A 15,986-nucleotide genomic window follows, 5' to 3' on the forward strand; every position below is an offset into this window, starting at 1 on the left:
CACTAGGTTGCATTAATATTCTATTCTTCTATTCCTTACCAGTTTCTTGGTCCTCCTTAGCTGTATTCTTTAAAACATCTTGATCTTCAGATTTACTGCTATTTCTGGCAACATTTTAAACCTTTACTTTTTATCTGTACAATCCTGAATCTCCATTGGTAACCCTGATTGACTGACCTTTTTTGAATTGTTGAATCTACCACTACTTTTTGGTGGCCTACAAATAACCCCAGTCAGTATTTGCTGTCCCTTGCTGTTTTATAGCTCCACTCAACAGGTTTCATGGGTTGTTCTTCTAATCTGAGATCCTCCCTTACTAATGCACTGATCCCATCTCTTACTATCAGGATTGTGTTGGAGGATATTGTCGATCACGTGTAGTGTAGATTTAGTATATTTAAGCCATACAAACTCAATAAGCTGGAGGGCCTCTTCTGCATTGTATGATTTTATGATTATATGCTACAATTGTTTCTGATAATTGCACTCGGTCAGCTCCTGTTGGAGGTAGCAGTTGTCCTGGTCAGGTCCTTGCTACCGCCTCAACCTGTCCACCCCTCTCATCCACACCAACCTCGCAATGTGCAGCCCTCCACTCCCACCGCTCCAATCCCAACCTCGCCATCAAATCAGCTGCCTCATGGGCGGCACGTTGGCAATGGGTGGCACGGTGGCGCAGTGGTTAGCACTGCTGCCTCACACCCGGGTTTGATTCCTGCCTCAGGCAACTGTTTATGTGGAATTTGTACATTCTCCCCGTGTCTGCGTGGGTTTCCTCCGGGTGCTCCAGTTTCTTCCCACAGTCCAAAAATGGTGAATTGGCCATGCTAAATTGCCCGTAGTGTTAGGTAAAGGGGTAAATGTAGGGAAATGGATCTGGATGGGTTGCTGTTCGGAGGGTCGGTGTGGACTGGTTGGGCCAAAGGGCCTGTTTCCACACTGTAAGTAATCTAATCTAATCTAATTACCAAAGCCAAACGTCAACTCACTGACACGTCCTCCTACTACCCCCTCGACCATGACCCCACCTCTTGGCACCAAACTGTCATCTCCCAAACCATCCACAACTTCATGACCTCGGGGATCTCCCATTCACAGCCTTCAACCACATAGTTCCCCAACAATGCACATCCGGGTTTTACCTCTCATCCAAAATCCAAAAACCTGATTGACCTATTGTCTCTGTCTGCTCCTCTCCCACCAAACTCCTAAAGCCTTAACTCTGTCTTGTTCCCCTTGGTCTATGAACTCCCCACATATATTCGGGACACCACCCATGCCCTCCACCTCCTCTGTTTGCATGTTCTCCCCGTGTCTGCGTGGGTTTCCTCCGGGTGCTCCGGTTTCCTCCCACAGTCCAAAGATGTGCAGGTCAGGTGAATTGGCCATGCTAAATTGCCCGTAGTGTTAGGTAAGGGGTAAATGTAGGGGTATGGGTGGGTTACGCTTCGGCGGGTCGGTGTGGACTTGTTGGGCCGAAGGGCCTGTTTCCACACTGTAATGTAATCTAATCTAATCTAATCTGTGACTATCAGTTTTCCAGCCCCCAATGCCTCATTTTCACCATGGACATCCAGTCCCTATACATGCCCATCCCCCAAGACAAAGGCCTACAAGCCCTCATTACATCCTTTCCTGCTGACCCAACGAACCCCCCTCCATTGATACACTCATTTAATTGGTGGAACTGGTCCTTACCCTCAACAACTTCTCCTTTGAATCCTCCCACTTCCTACAAACCAGAGGAGTCGCCATGGGCACCTGCATGGGCCCCAGCTATGCTTGTCTGTCATAGGATATGTGGAATAGTCCATCTTCTGCGATTACACTGGCACAATGCCCCACCTTTTTCTCTACTACATTGATGACTGTGTTAGCGCCACCTCATGCTCCCACCAGGAGGTTGAACAGTTCATCAAGTTCACCAACACCTTCCACCCTGACTTCAAGTTCACACGGACCATCTCCAACACCTCCCTCCCCTTCCTGAACCTCTTTGTCTCATCGTCTGGCAACTGACTCAACATGGGCATCTATTTCAAACCTACCAGCTCCCACAGATACCTTGACTACACCCATCCCCAAACTCTTTCCGCTCCCCCCCCCCCCCTTACTCCCAATTCCACCTCTCTCTGCCATATTTGCTCCCAGGAGGAGCAATTCCATTCCAGGACATCCCAGATGTTCTGCTACTTCAAGGACTGCAATTTCCCCTCCGACATGATTAGCAATATCCTGCAACACACCTGTCACCTTCCACTCCTCTGCCCTCAAATCCCACCACTCTAACCTCTGCAAGAATAGAAAACCCTTCTGGTCCTCACCTTCCACCCCTCGATACAGCACATTATCCTTTGCCATGTCTGCCATCTTCAGCCAGACGTCTACACTCCTACCTGTGTTCTGCAGAGACCATTCCCTCCGCGACACTCTCGTTGGGTCCACACCCTCAATAACCCACCGTCCACATGCAGCACCTTCCTTTGCCATCACAAGAGGTGTAAAGCCTGTGCCCTCACCTCTGCCCAAGGCCCTAGAGGATCTTTTCAAATCCAGTGGAGATTTTCTTGCACATCCACCCACTTCATCTATTGAGTCTATTGCCCTCAATGTGGTCTCCTCCACATCAGGATGACAGAACACCAACTGATGGAGTGGTTCAGGGAACATCTCTGGGATGCATGCACCAAACAACCCCAGTGCCCTGTGGTCACTTTAATCCCCCCTCTCACTCCCCCAAAGACAGACATGTTTTGGTCCTCTACCACCAAACCAAAGCCACCCGTCAATTGAAGGAAGAATACCTCATCTTCCGCCTCGGGAGCCTACAACCACACAGCATCAACGTCAACTTCACCACTTTCCAAATCTTCCCTACTCCCACCTCATCCCAGACCCAACCCTCCAACTTGGTACTGCCATCCTGACCTATCAGACCTGTCCATCTTTTTTTTCACCTATTCGCTCCACCCTCCCCACTGACCCATCACAATTACCTCCCATCTGCATCCACCTGTTGCCTTCCTAGCTACCCTCCTTCAGCCCCGCCCGCACCTGCATAATTATCTCTCATTCCCTTTCCCCCTCCATATTCCTGATGAAGGGCTTATGCCCAAACCATCATTCTCCTGCTCCTCAGATGCTGCCTGACCTACTGCACTTTTCCAGCCCCACACTTTTCAACCTGGACAATTGTATACTGTGTTCATTATATAATAATGACCACCATTTGTATTATAGATCATATTTGTTGTACAGTCATCATTAATAGATGCAAAATCATCATAGTTCCCAAGGGCCATAGGGCTGCTCTCTTATTAAAGAGAGGCAACTGGTTTAACCTGAGGTCACCATGCCTCAGGCAAGGGGAGAGGATGAGTTGGAGAGTCCTTTATGGGAACCTCATCCAGTGCAGGAATGAACACACACTGGCATCAGTCTGCAACACAAACCAACTGCCAATCAACTGAGATAACTAAGCCCCAGATATGTTTTGTAGTGCTAAATAGATTATGTAGTAATCATGAGCAATTGTAATTTAGCACTTTTTCAGTTGTAGAGTAATCAGGTAAATACTTTATCATTGTAGTGGGTACTGAGTGTGGGGAAGAAAAGATGGTGCTGAAGTAGCAATGTAACTGGACCAATGCTGTAATCTACAACCCAGGCTTGTGACACGGGATGTGGGTTTGAATCTTACAAAGTCATCTGGTGAGATATAAGTTCAAATAACAAAAAATTGAAATTAAAGCCTAGTATTGGTGGAATGAAACTATCATCAATTTACAAGGATATTGCCAGGGTTGAAGAGTTTCAGCTATAGGGAGAGGCTGAATAGGCTGGGGCTGTTTTCCCTGGGGTGGGGGAGTCAAAACTAGAGGGTATAGGTTTAAGATGAGAGGAGAAAGATTTAAAAGGACCTTAGGGGCAACTTGTTCATGCAGAGGATGGTGTGTGTGTGGAATGAGCTGCTGGAGGAAGTGGTGGAGGCTGCTACAATTAGAACATTTAAAAGGCATCTGGATGGGTACATGAAAAGAAAGGGTTTAGAGGGATATGGGCCAAATGCTGGCAAATGGGGACTAGATTTATCTAGAATACCTGGTCGGCATGGATGGGTCGGACTGATTGAGTCTGTTTCTATGCTGTACATATCTATGACTGTATGACTGTTCTAGATACCCATCTGGTTTACTAATGCTCTTCAGCAAAGTATTATAAATTAACAAATTATTAAGAAATACCCTCCAGAGGTGCCTTACATAATAGACAGTCACTGATGATTATACTCCAGCAATGTCAGGTTAATACAATATTCTAACACTTGTTTGTTAATCAGTTTGTTTTTTCTGGAGTATGGATGATTGAATTTGGGAACAATTTGACACTCTAGGATGTTGAGATAAAAACACTGGAAGAGTGTGATCAATAACTCCAGAATATCTGCTATATCTCCTATCACATTTACTTAATTTAATTACATTCTGTTTGTCTCCAACAGATTCCTGCTTGTCTTCAGTTGTCTCGTCCTGTCAGTGTTTTCCACCATACCTGCGCACCAGGATGTGGCAAATTCTGGACTCTTTATTCTGGTAAGAGGAACAGTGGGAAAAGTTTAACTGTACATAAATGTAACTAGCTGATTTACATTCAATACAATTTTGTAACTCAGCATATTTGATTCAAAGTGGAACGGCTGAAACAATATTTAGGATCAGTAGATTGTGCAAGTAATAGTCTAATCTGGTCACAGATGATGCAGATCACCTGCCCCAGTGATCTGTTGGATGATGCAAATGTAGTAGTGAGTCATATAACAGCAGGACCCTGGAGACCAGTGAGAAATGGGACCACAGTAAGGCCATAAGAACATATGAAATAGTTGTCGGAGAATGCCTTTAAGGCTACACCACCAATCAACATGCTGATAACTGATTTTCTACTTCAACTCCATCCTCTCCCAAATCCTTCAATTAGTTCAGTTTCCAAAACGCTGTTGGCCTTTGTCTTGAATGCACACAATGTCTCAGCATTTACAATTCTCTAGAGTAGAGAATTCCAAAAACTCTTAAAACTTTGAGCGTAAAAAATTCCTCTCATCTCAGTCTTGAATGGCCTGGTTTGTGACTGTGACCCCTTGTTCTGAATTACAAGCCAAGGGAAATATTTTCTTAGAATCTAACTTGGCTTCCTCCCTCCTCTGACCAAAAAAAAGGGAGAGGCAAGATTCAGAGGAGACAGAACGTCATGAGAGGAAGGAGAGCGAGTGTAAACTGCTTTTGGAGACTGTTGTTAGTGAGTAACAGATAAGTTTTGAGAAATTGTTATCGGAGCAAAGGCATCAGAAGTTTCAACATTATAAGGATTAATTCACTTACAAGGGTATGACATGACAGGAGAGTTCCAAATTGTAGTCTGCTCCTCTTGCTCCCTGTGAGAAGCCGGGCATATTTCCAGTGCCTGGGATGTGCATGTGTGTGAGACGTGTCTCCAGCTGCAGCTCCTGGAAGCCCAAGTTTCAGAGTTGAAGTAACATCTGGGGAAACTGTAGAGTGCTCATGAGGCAAAGAGTGTTGTGGATAGCAGGTATAGAGAGGTGGTAACTGGGATGGCATGGTGGCTCAGTGGTTAGCACTGCTGCCTCATAACACCACAGATCTGGGTTCAATTCCAGCCTTGGGGACTGTCTGCATGGAGTTTGCACATTCTCCCTGTGTCTGCGTGAGTTTCCTCCGGGTGTTCCGGTTTCCTCCCACAATCCAAAGATGTGCAGGTTAGGTGAATTGGTCATGCTAAATTGCCCATAGCGTTCAGGGATGTGTAGGTTAGGTGCATTAATCAGGGATAAATACAGGATAATAGAGTAGGGGAATGAGTTTGGGTGGATACCCTTCGGAGGGACAGTGTGGACTTGTTGGGCCGAATGGCCTGTTTCCACACTGTAGGGATTCTATGATTCCTTTCCTATCTGTGGAGTCTGAGTCTGCGTTATGATCACGTTTCTATAGGTGGCAAGAGGGTAGCCAGGGAATGGCTTGGCCTACTCCAGGACAAAGGAGGGAATCTATATGCGGAGTCAGAAGAGGGAGATGAGGCCCTAAACAAATATTTTGTATTGGTATTCACCAAAGAGAAGGAACTGGTGGAGGATGATCTCAGGGAAGGGAGTGTTGAGTTTCTAAATCAAAATGTTATTAATACGTAAGAGGTGTTATGTGTCTTTAAAAGTATTAGGGTAGATAAGTCCCGGGGTCTTGATAGGATCTCTCCCAGAATATGGAGGGAGGCAAGGGAACAAATTTCTGGAGCATTGACAGATGTCTTTGTATCCTCTTTGGCCACAGGTAAGTTCCCAAAGGACTAGGGAATAGCAAAAGTTGTCACATTGTTTCAGAAGGGTAGCAGGAATAATCTTGGAAATTACAGGCCTGTAAGCCTCACATCGATGATAGGGAAATTATTGGAAAAGATTCTCAGGGACAAGATCTGTACACATTTTGAAGAAAATGGACTTATTAGCGATAGACAGCATGGTTTTGTGCAGAGGAGGTCATGCCTCATTAACTTGATCAAATTTTTTGAAGAGGTGACAAAGATGATTGATGAGGGAAAAGAGATTGATGTTATCTACATGGAGTTCAGTAAAGCTTTTGACAAGGTCCCTCATGGCAGACTAATACAAAAGGTGAAGTCACATGGTATCAGTGGTTAATTGGCAAGATGGATACAGAACTTGCTTAATCATAGGAGACAGAGTGTAATGGTGGAAGAGTGCTTTTTGGAATGGAGGCCTGTGACTAGTAACATTCCATAGGGATCAGTGCTGGACCTCTGCTGTTTGTGATTTACAGACAGTCAGTTTGCTAAAACGTGATAGTTCTGTTCTCATGTAATCCCATGTCATTAGAAAATCACGTAATAACAGCACCGTTTAAACTAATATAAACTAAAGAATCATTTTGTTATAACCAATAACGCTTTAAAAGTTCACAGTTTAGAAACAGTGTTCCCAAGAACTAGCCATTTGGATACAGAACTGGCTCAAAGGTAGAAGACAGAGGGCGATGGTGGTGGGTTGCTTTTCAGACTGGAGGCCTGTGACCAGTGGAGTGCCACAAGGGTCGGTGCTGGGTCCACTACTTTTCATCATTTATATAAATGATTTGGATGTTACCATAGTAGGTATAGTTAGTAAGTTTGCAGTTGACACCAAAATTGAATGTGTAGTGTAGTCAGAACACCACTGGATCTTGATCAGATGAGCCAATGGGCCGAGGGATGGCAGATGCAGTTGAATTTAGATAAATGTGAGAGGCTGCATTTTGAAAAGGCAAATCAGGACAGGACTTATCCACTTAATGGTAAGGTCCTGGAGAGTGTCTTTAAAAAGGAGACCTTGGAGTGCAGGTTCATAATTCCTTGAATTTTAGTTAAGCTACACTTGAAATATTGAGTCCAGTTCTGTTCACCACACTACCAGAGGGATGTGGATCTTTTGAAGAGGGTACAGAAAAGGTTTACCAGGATGTTGCCTGGTATGGGGAATTTGGGTTATGAAGAAAGGTTGGATAGACTGGGTTTGTTTTGAGTGGGATGCAGGAAGTTGGGGGATGACCTAATAGAATTTTGTAAGATAGTGAATAGCATGGATAGAGTGGAAAGTATGAGGCTTTTTCCCAGGATGGAAGGTCAATTACTAGGGGACATGGATTTGCAGTGCAAGTGGGAAGGTTAAATGAGATGTATAAAGCAGGTTTTTCTCACAAAGTGTGGTGAGCGCCTGGAACACATTGCCAGAGGAGCTAGTGGAAGCAAACATCATAACAGCATTCAAGAAACACCTGGATAAATATATGCATCGGAAGGGAACTGAGGGTCACTGAACCTGTCAGTGAAGGCAGTTTTGTTGGAAGGGCTACATATGTTGACGCAGGCTTGGAAGGCCGAAATGTGGTGGAGCTGTATTGTTCTTTGTTCTTTGCTTGTCCCTATGTTTTCACAGTTGGGCCTACGTGTTCACTTTTTCTCAGACTTGGAGGGGCTCATGAACAAATTTCATTGAAATAAGGGTTGGTACAATAGGAACACTTTTTTTTTTTAAATTCCAAATCAATAATTGATCATTTAAAAAGTGGCAAGCAGCGGAGCTGAAAAATAAAACCTTCTTTGTCTTTTCAATTAAGATACAGAATTAAAGTGAGACAGACGAGGTCTCCAGTCTTGATCACTAGTGAATGAGAGAGGACTGAGAACAAGCTAAGGAGTTGGGTTTAAGAAACACTGACCTTGCTTTAGTCTCTGGTGGCAAACATCCTAAGAAGGTCTTGGTGGAATTCATCTGAAAATAGGAATAAGAACTGGGTTACCTGTCAGCCTGGATCATTCTACTCTTCCAAACTACTTTCAGGTGATTTTAGTGGGGAGTAGTGTAAGAAAGAGGACATTGAGTGTGTGTCTGGCTTACTTGGTCTCTGTTCCTACATACTCCCATTGCATTCCAAGTTGTGCTACACCTCTGTATACACAATAGTGTGCCAATCCTCCTTCCTTTCTGACTCCATCCCTCCCACATGTTCTCACTTTCTCTCTCTTCCTCTCTATCTCACTGTCTCTCCTGCACTGTCTCACTATCCATAAATATCTGCCCATCACTTGTCCTCCTTCCACTCTTTACTCCCCCTCCCTCCAATCTTCACTTCTCCTCCCTCCAATCTTCACTTCTCCTCCCTCCAATCTTCACTCTCCTCATCCTCCACTCTACTCTTCCTCCACCTTTCACTCTCCCCTTAATCCTTCATTCCGGCCTCCCTCCACCCTTCACTCTCCACTTCTTCCATCCATCATTCTTGCCTCCTTCTTCCTTTCTCCCATCCTTCGCTGTCTCCATTTCAATCACTCACTCCTCCAATATTCCCTCTTCAGTCAATCTCCCTAATATCTGAGTCTTCCCATCCCCATTTGTTCCTCTCCTCCACACTTGCTCCCACTCAGTCACTCCCTCCCTTCCTCACTCAGCCACCCATCCCTCATTCTTCCCCCATAACTGCTCACATATTCCTCACTCACTTTCTGGCTTCCGTAGGTGTTTGATGCAGAAACCCAACCTGTACAGTGAGAGAAGTGGCTTCTGATTAGATGAACAGCTCTGCGCAAAATATTTCACATGTTAATACCAGCATTTGAAACACAGCTGCTGGCTAGATAGGAGCTCGCAGGCTGCCTGCTGCATAAGCCTGATTTAACCCTTAAAATTGTTTTGTGTTTCAAATTAGATTACCATTCTTTTAAACTCCAATGAATATAGGTTTCATCTACTCACTCTCTCCACAGAAGATGAAAAGTTATTCCAGAAGCCAGTCTCATGAACATTCATTGTGCTTCCTCTCGGGCAAGAGATTGCTAGTATTTATTCCCTTTAGTTAAAGAGAGCAAAACTGCAGAAATATTCTTTTGCCTGATATAATTGCATGAAGAACTCTTTTTACTTTTATATTCCAATCCATTGATGTAACAAAGTCTAACATATAATTTGCTTTCCTAATTGCTTGCTGTAATTAAGGTAACTTTCCGTAAAAAAAAACTGGACCCGAATAGCCAGCTAGCAGTTTCTTCATTGGCTGCTGAAGAATTTTCAACAACAATTTGTTTCCGGACCTAGTTCTCTGGAATGAAGTGGGCCAAGTGAATCAAGTGTCCACAGGAGAAGATTGAGGGGACGTACATCATTGTATCATAAGGTTTTGGTTGGTGTTTGAAAAGGACACGGAGCAATAAAGTGTAGGGATAAATGTCATGAAAATAACCAACTTCAATGGGGTAACTATAGATTTGACTAAAATAATTTGGAATCAAAGATTAACAGGTAAAGCAGTAACTGACCCATAGGGAACCTTTAAAGAAAAGATTGTTCAAGTGCAGTCAAAGAAGTATATACCCACAAAGGGAAAATTTAGGGCAATAAGTTCAAAACTCCCTAACTGACAAAAGAAATTGTGATTAAAATGAAGCTGGAAAATTGAACTGAGATCCAGCAGAATATTGATATAGCCTGGTACAGATGGTAATTGAAAAGCACACAAGAGAAGGAATGTGAGAGTATGAGAAGAGAGTGACAACTAAGATAAAACCAAATCCTAAAGTGACTACAGAGACATTAATACTAAAAGGGTAGTGAGAGAAGAGATAGCAGGCAGTTAGATATCTTGAGGGGATTTGTATGTGGAAACAGGGATGAGGTAGTAAGTGAATAGTTTCTATCTATCTTTACCATGGACAAAGATGCTGTGCAAGTCATGGTGAAAAAGGATGTAGTTCAGCCACTTGAAGGGTTTAAAATTGATAAAGAGGAGGGATTAGAGGGCTGTTAGTACTTAAAATTGATAAGGTTCTAGAATCAGTTGTGATGCATCCAAAGATATTGAATGATGTGGAGGAGCCAGTGTTGGACTGCAGTGGACAAAGCTGAAAAATGTGTTGCTGGAAAAGCGCAGCAGGTCAGGCAGCATCCAAGGAGCAGGAGAATCGACGTTTCGGGTATGAGCCCTTCTTCAGGAAGAAGGGCTAATATCCGAAACGTCGATTCTCCTGCTCCTTGGATGCTGCCTGACCTGCTGCGCTTTTCCAGCAACACATTTTTCAGCTCTGATCTCCAGCATCTGCAGTCCTCACTTTCTCCTGCGGTGGACAAAGTTAAAAATCAAACAATACCAGGTTATAGTCCAACAGATTTATTTGGAAGCACTTCTTGATCAGGTGTTTGTGATGTTGAAAGGTATGAGACTAGCAATTGTGCAAATACTGATCATGAAACTCAGGGGTGGTACCCAAAGGATTGGAGAATTGAAAATGTTACAACATTTTTCAAAAAGCAGTAAAGAAAAAAAACAGTTATAGATAATTCAATTTAACATTTGTGTTGGGAAAGAATAATCATAGAATCTCGAGAGTGTGGAAACAGGCCCTTCGGCCCAACAAGTCCACGCTGACCCTCCGAAGTGCAGTCCACCCAGATTCATACCCTCCCTATTACCCAATATTTACCCTTGACTAATGCACATTTTAGCATGGCCAATTCACCTAACCTGCACATATTTTTTGGACTGTGGGAGGAAACCAGACGCAGACACAGGGAGAATGTGCAAACTGCACAGTTGCCTGAGGCTGGAATCAAACTCGCGTCTGTGGCGCTGTGAGGCAGCAGTGTTAACCACTGAGCCACCGTGCCGTCCCACAGCTTTTCAAATGATGAAGAAATTGATTAAGGCAGAGCAGTGGATGTTATTTATATCGACTTAAGCAACGGCTTGGGAGAACTAGCCATTTGGATAAAAATTTGCTCGAAGGTCAGAGACAGAAGGTGGTGATGGAAGGTTGTGTTTTGGACTTGAAGCCTGTGACGAGCGATGTGCTGCAAGGATCGGTGTTGTGTTCATTACTTTTTGTCATTTATATAAATGATTTGGATATGAATATAGCAGGTATGGTTAATAAGTTTGCAGATGACACCAAAATTGGTGGTGTAATGGACAGTGAAGAGTGTTATCTCAGGGTAGAATAGGACCTTGATCGGATAAGCAAAAGGGCCAAGCAGTGGCAGATGGAGTTTAATTTAAATAAATGTGAGGTGTTGCATTTTGGAAAGGCAAATCAGGGTAGGACCTTTACACTTAATGGGGAGTGTTGCTGAACAAAGAGACCTTGAGGTGCAGGTTTATTGAAAATGCAGTCATGGACAGACAGGGTAGTGAAGAAGGTATTTGGTACACTTGCCTTTTTTGGTCAGAGCATTGAGTATAGGATTTGGGAGGTCATGCTGTCGACATTGTTTGGCCAAACTTTCGAAATATGACATTCAATTCTGGTCTCCCTGCTATAGGAAAGGTGTTGTGAAACTTGAAAGGGTTCAGAAAAGACTCTCAAGGATGTTGGCAGGGTTGGAGGGTTTGAGCTATAGGGAGAGGTTGAATAGGTTGGGACTATTTTCCCTGGTGTTTTGGAGGCATATGGGTAACCTTTTAGGGGTTTATAAAATCATGAGGGACATGGATAGGGCAAGGAATAGGCGAGTCCAAAACTAGAGGGCATGGTTTAAGGTGAGAGGGGAAAAGGTTTAGAAGAGACCTAAGGGGCAATGTTTTCTCACAGGATGGTATTTGTATGGAACAGTGGCTGGAGGAGGTGGTGGTGCTGGTATAATTACAATATTTGAAATGCATCTGGATGGGTACATGAATAGGAAGGGTTTAGAGGAGTAAATACTGGCAAATAGGGAGTAGATTACTTTGTGATGTCTGGTCAGCATGGATGAGTTGGACCGAAGGGCTTGTTTCCACGCTGTACACCTCTATGATTCTAAATGATAATTCGGGACAAAATTAATTATGACTCAGGCAAATGTGCGACCTATGTTTTCTTATGAACTTTCTATGTCGTGATGTGTTACTGGCAATCAGACAGCTTGAGTGGATAATTTTTTCATCTTAGTAACACCCAGCTGCCATTCATGGGCAAGAGGCAGTAAACAAACTGAAGCACTTTGAATAACTGCTACCCAGTTATCATCAAACAGTGTGATTTCAATACAGTTATGTATTCTAGTATGGAACTGATTCTTCCTCAATTTTGTGATGCCACTTGGTTTACAGGTGTTTATTTACTACTGCAGAGGCTCAAATCTTTACGAGATTCATGTTTAGCTGAAACCACTGCAATTATGTCATTTTTGTTGCTGCGTTATTGCTAACTCTGTGATAGCAATATGGCTAGGCATGTCAAATACGCAGTTGCATGAATCTGTGGGATACTCCACCTCAATGTTGTATTGATGAAGATAATCTCATGATGATCAGATCGTGATGTGTCTAACAATAAAGTCAGGACCTGGGGATCATTGCAGAGAACACACTTTCTATCATAGAGATACATGTGCCAATGTTCATGATTGTAGGTCCTTTTATCCTTCCCATTCACCAGTTGAGTATTTGCATTCAATTTCTGACAGTAAAGTAAAAGTCAAGTCACCAAAATCCTACCTAACCATGGACACCTAATGGTGGGTAGGTGCACCCATAGTATGGTTAGCAGGGTTTTGACCCAGCAACAATGAAGGAATGTTGACATAGTTCCAAATAATGATGGTGCATGACTTAGACAGGAAACTTGCAGGTCTTAGTATTCCCATAAATCTGCTAACACTGTTCTTCTAGGTTGTCACATAAGCCTTCTTGATTTGTTGCAGCACAGCTTGTAGCTGCTGCCACTGACTTGGTGGTGATGGTGTGAATATTGAGGACATGAAATGCTAATCAAAGCAGGCTGATTTGTCCTAGATAGGGTTGAGCCTCTTGAGTTTTGTTGGAGCTGTATACATCTAGGGAAGTGAGTATTTTGTCAGACTCCCGACTTGTGCTTTGTCGATGGTGCACAGACTGGAAGGAGCCAGGTGTTGAGTTGATTGCTGCAGAATTCCCAGTCTCCGATTTGCCATTGTAACCACAGTATTTTTATGGAGAAAGTGAGGACTGCAGATGCTGGAGATTAGACTTGAGAGTTTGGTGTTGGAAAAGCACAGCAGGTGAGGCAGCATCTGGGGAGCAGGAGAATCGATGTTTCCAGCATAGTTCCTGATGAAGGGCTTATGCCCGAAGTCTCGATTCTCCTGCTCCCTGGATGCTGCCTGATCTGTGCTTTTCTAGAACACCCTCCGCCTCAACACAGAATTTTATAGCTGATTAGATCAGTTTCTGGTTTTCTATAATGGCTAGGATGTTGATAGTGGGTATTAAGTAATGCTAATGCCATTGAATATCAAAGGAAAATATTGAATCTCTTTTGTTAAGATAGCATTGTCTGACACTTATTGGTGAAAATGTTGTTTACCACGTCAGTCCAAGCTAGAATACCTAGGTCTCACTGCACATGGACACGGACTGCTTGATTACCTGAGGAGTCATGAATGGTCACAAACATATGCAATCATCAGCAAATATTCTCATTTTTAACCTTGCAGTAAAGGGAATGAAGCAGCTGAAGATGGTTGAGCCTTGGACACTACTCTGAGGAACTTCAGCAGAGAATTCCTGAGCTAAGTTGATTTATCTGCAAGAAAGACAAATATCTTCCTTTATGCCTGGTATGACTCCAACCGTGAATAGTTTTCCTTCAATTCCTATTGACTTCAGTTTCGTAAGTTCCTTTGTGCCACAGTTGGGGTCTCTACAGGAACCCAAACTGAGCATCATTTAGCAGGTTATTTTTCAGTAAGAACTGCTTGTGTGGGTGATAGACATTGACATTCCCTACCCAGAGTATATTCTGTACCCTTGCCACACTTTGTGCATCCTCAAATGGAGAAGAACTGGTTCATCAGCTGAGAAAGGACTGTGGTTAAAATTAGCAGGAGGCCTCTTTGCCCATATTTGACCTGATGCCATGATATGTCATGGGGTCCATAGTGAATGTTGAGCACTCCCAAGGCAACTCCTTCCTGACTGCTACTGTATCACGATCTCTAATGGACCTGCCCTGTCACCAAGACAGCCATTCCCAGCTTTGGTGAGTGGAATAGCTCACATCTTGCCTGTTAGGTGTGATCCTGTGAGAATGACTATAACAGGCTGTTCCTTGACTAGTTTGTGGGGCAACTCTCCCAAGATTAACAGAAGCCTGCAGATGTTAGAAAGGAAGATTATGCAAAGTCAACCAGACTGTGATGCACCCTTGGTTGATATCAGGTGAACTGTCCAGTTTCATTCCTTCTGCAGACTTTGTAATGGTTAGATTCAGTTGAGTGGCTCGCCTGACCATTTCAGAATGCTGCTAAGCCAACCATATGGCTGTAGATTTGCAGTCACACATGGGCCAGATATATATACATTCTCCTTCCCTAAAGGATAATGAACCAGATTGGTTTTTACAATTATTCATAATAGTTTCCTGTTCACTGGTAGATGAGCTCTTAATTCCAGATTTATTTATTGAATTTGGTTTTACCATCTGCTGTGGTGGGATTCAGACCAATGTTCTGGAATATTAGCCTGGGACTCTGGATTCATATCCATTGATACACTATGTCACTGGCTCACCACATTGAGTTCATGGAGGTGCTATCTTTATCAATAATGTATTTGCTGTATCATTGCACATCTTGGTAAAGAAGCTCTGTGATTTCTGTGTACCTGGGAAAGAATTTATGATACAAGCAGGGAATAATGCTCACTCTTTCATGTTTGATGGGGTTAGAAGGAAACAAATGACATTACATTGTTATGTGCAAGTTTACTCTCGCAGTTATCTCCCTGTATCCTAGAAAGTTAATTTCAGGCACAGTGAATGTGTATTTCTCGGTGTTGAGTGTCAAATTATGTTATGTGAGTTCAGTGAGCACAGCTGTTAATTACTGATGGTTTGTCCATTCTATAAACAATGTCAAGTTTAGAATCCCCCCCAACCCCCACCCCCCAACATCTGATAAGTTTGAAGAACCAGTCTTCTGAGTGGAAGTTAAGTGAATCCCTCCTTCAGAGGGGCAGCAGAAGCCTTTGGAGCTCAGTTTTAAAGTCTCTAATCCAGAAATGATATCCACATTCACTACAGACAGTATGCGAACTGATATTGACAGTGAGATACACAATCTGTAGTGCAGATGTCAGTGAAATGTGCCTTTTTACCCCATTTATATCAACCATGTACCAGAGCTGTTAGGGAAATGCTCAAGAATAGTACTGTAAAGGATGGGAGTGAAATGTTCCATTTTGCCTTGTGCACATTTTGTGTTAACTGCCTTGGAGACAACCTTTTCATTCCCCATCATCATCTGTAAAAAATCTCATTAAATACTGCAGACACCTGACCAATTCAGTGTTTATGAACAATAAGCAAAATGCTAAGTTCATGGAAGGAATATTAACTGTATTAAGTATATTGCTGACAATAGTAAAACCAGCTTAGGGAGTACGAGTAAAAGTGCATAGGCTCCAAAAGTGTCT

General features: G+C 43.2%; 1 protein-coding gene across 1 annotated transcript in view; it reads left to right on the forward strand.

Annotated features, from left to right (window-relative positions):
• kcnq4 (potassium voltage-gated channel, KQT-like subfamily, member 4) overlaps positions 1-15,986 on the forward strand; it is a 789,375-nt gene that overhangs the window by 538,897 nt on the left and 234,492 nt on the right. The window contains exon 2 of the mRNA XM_043717965.2: positions 4,502-4,592. Coding sequence (XP_043573900.1) covers positions 4,502-4,592 — 91 coding nt within the window. The remainder of the gene's footprint in view (positions 1-4,501; positions 4,593-15,986) is intronic.

This window comes from Chiloscyllium plagiosum, unplaced genomic scaffold, assembly GCF_037043375.1.
Source record: "Chiloscyllium plagiosum isolate Xiang-an unplaced genomic scaffold, Cpla_swu_hap1 HiC_scaffold_30, whole genome shotgun sequence".
NCBI lineage: Eukaryota > Metazoa > Chordata > Chondrichthyes > Orectolobiformes > Hemiscylliidae > Chiloscyllium > Chiloscyllium plagiosum.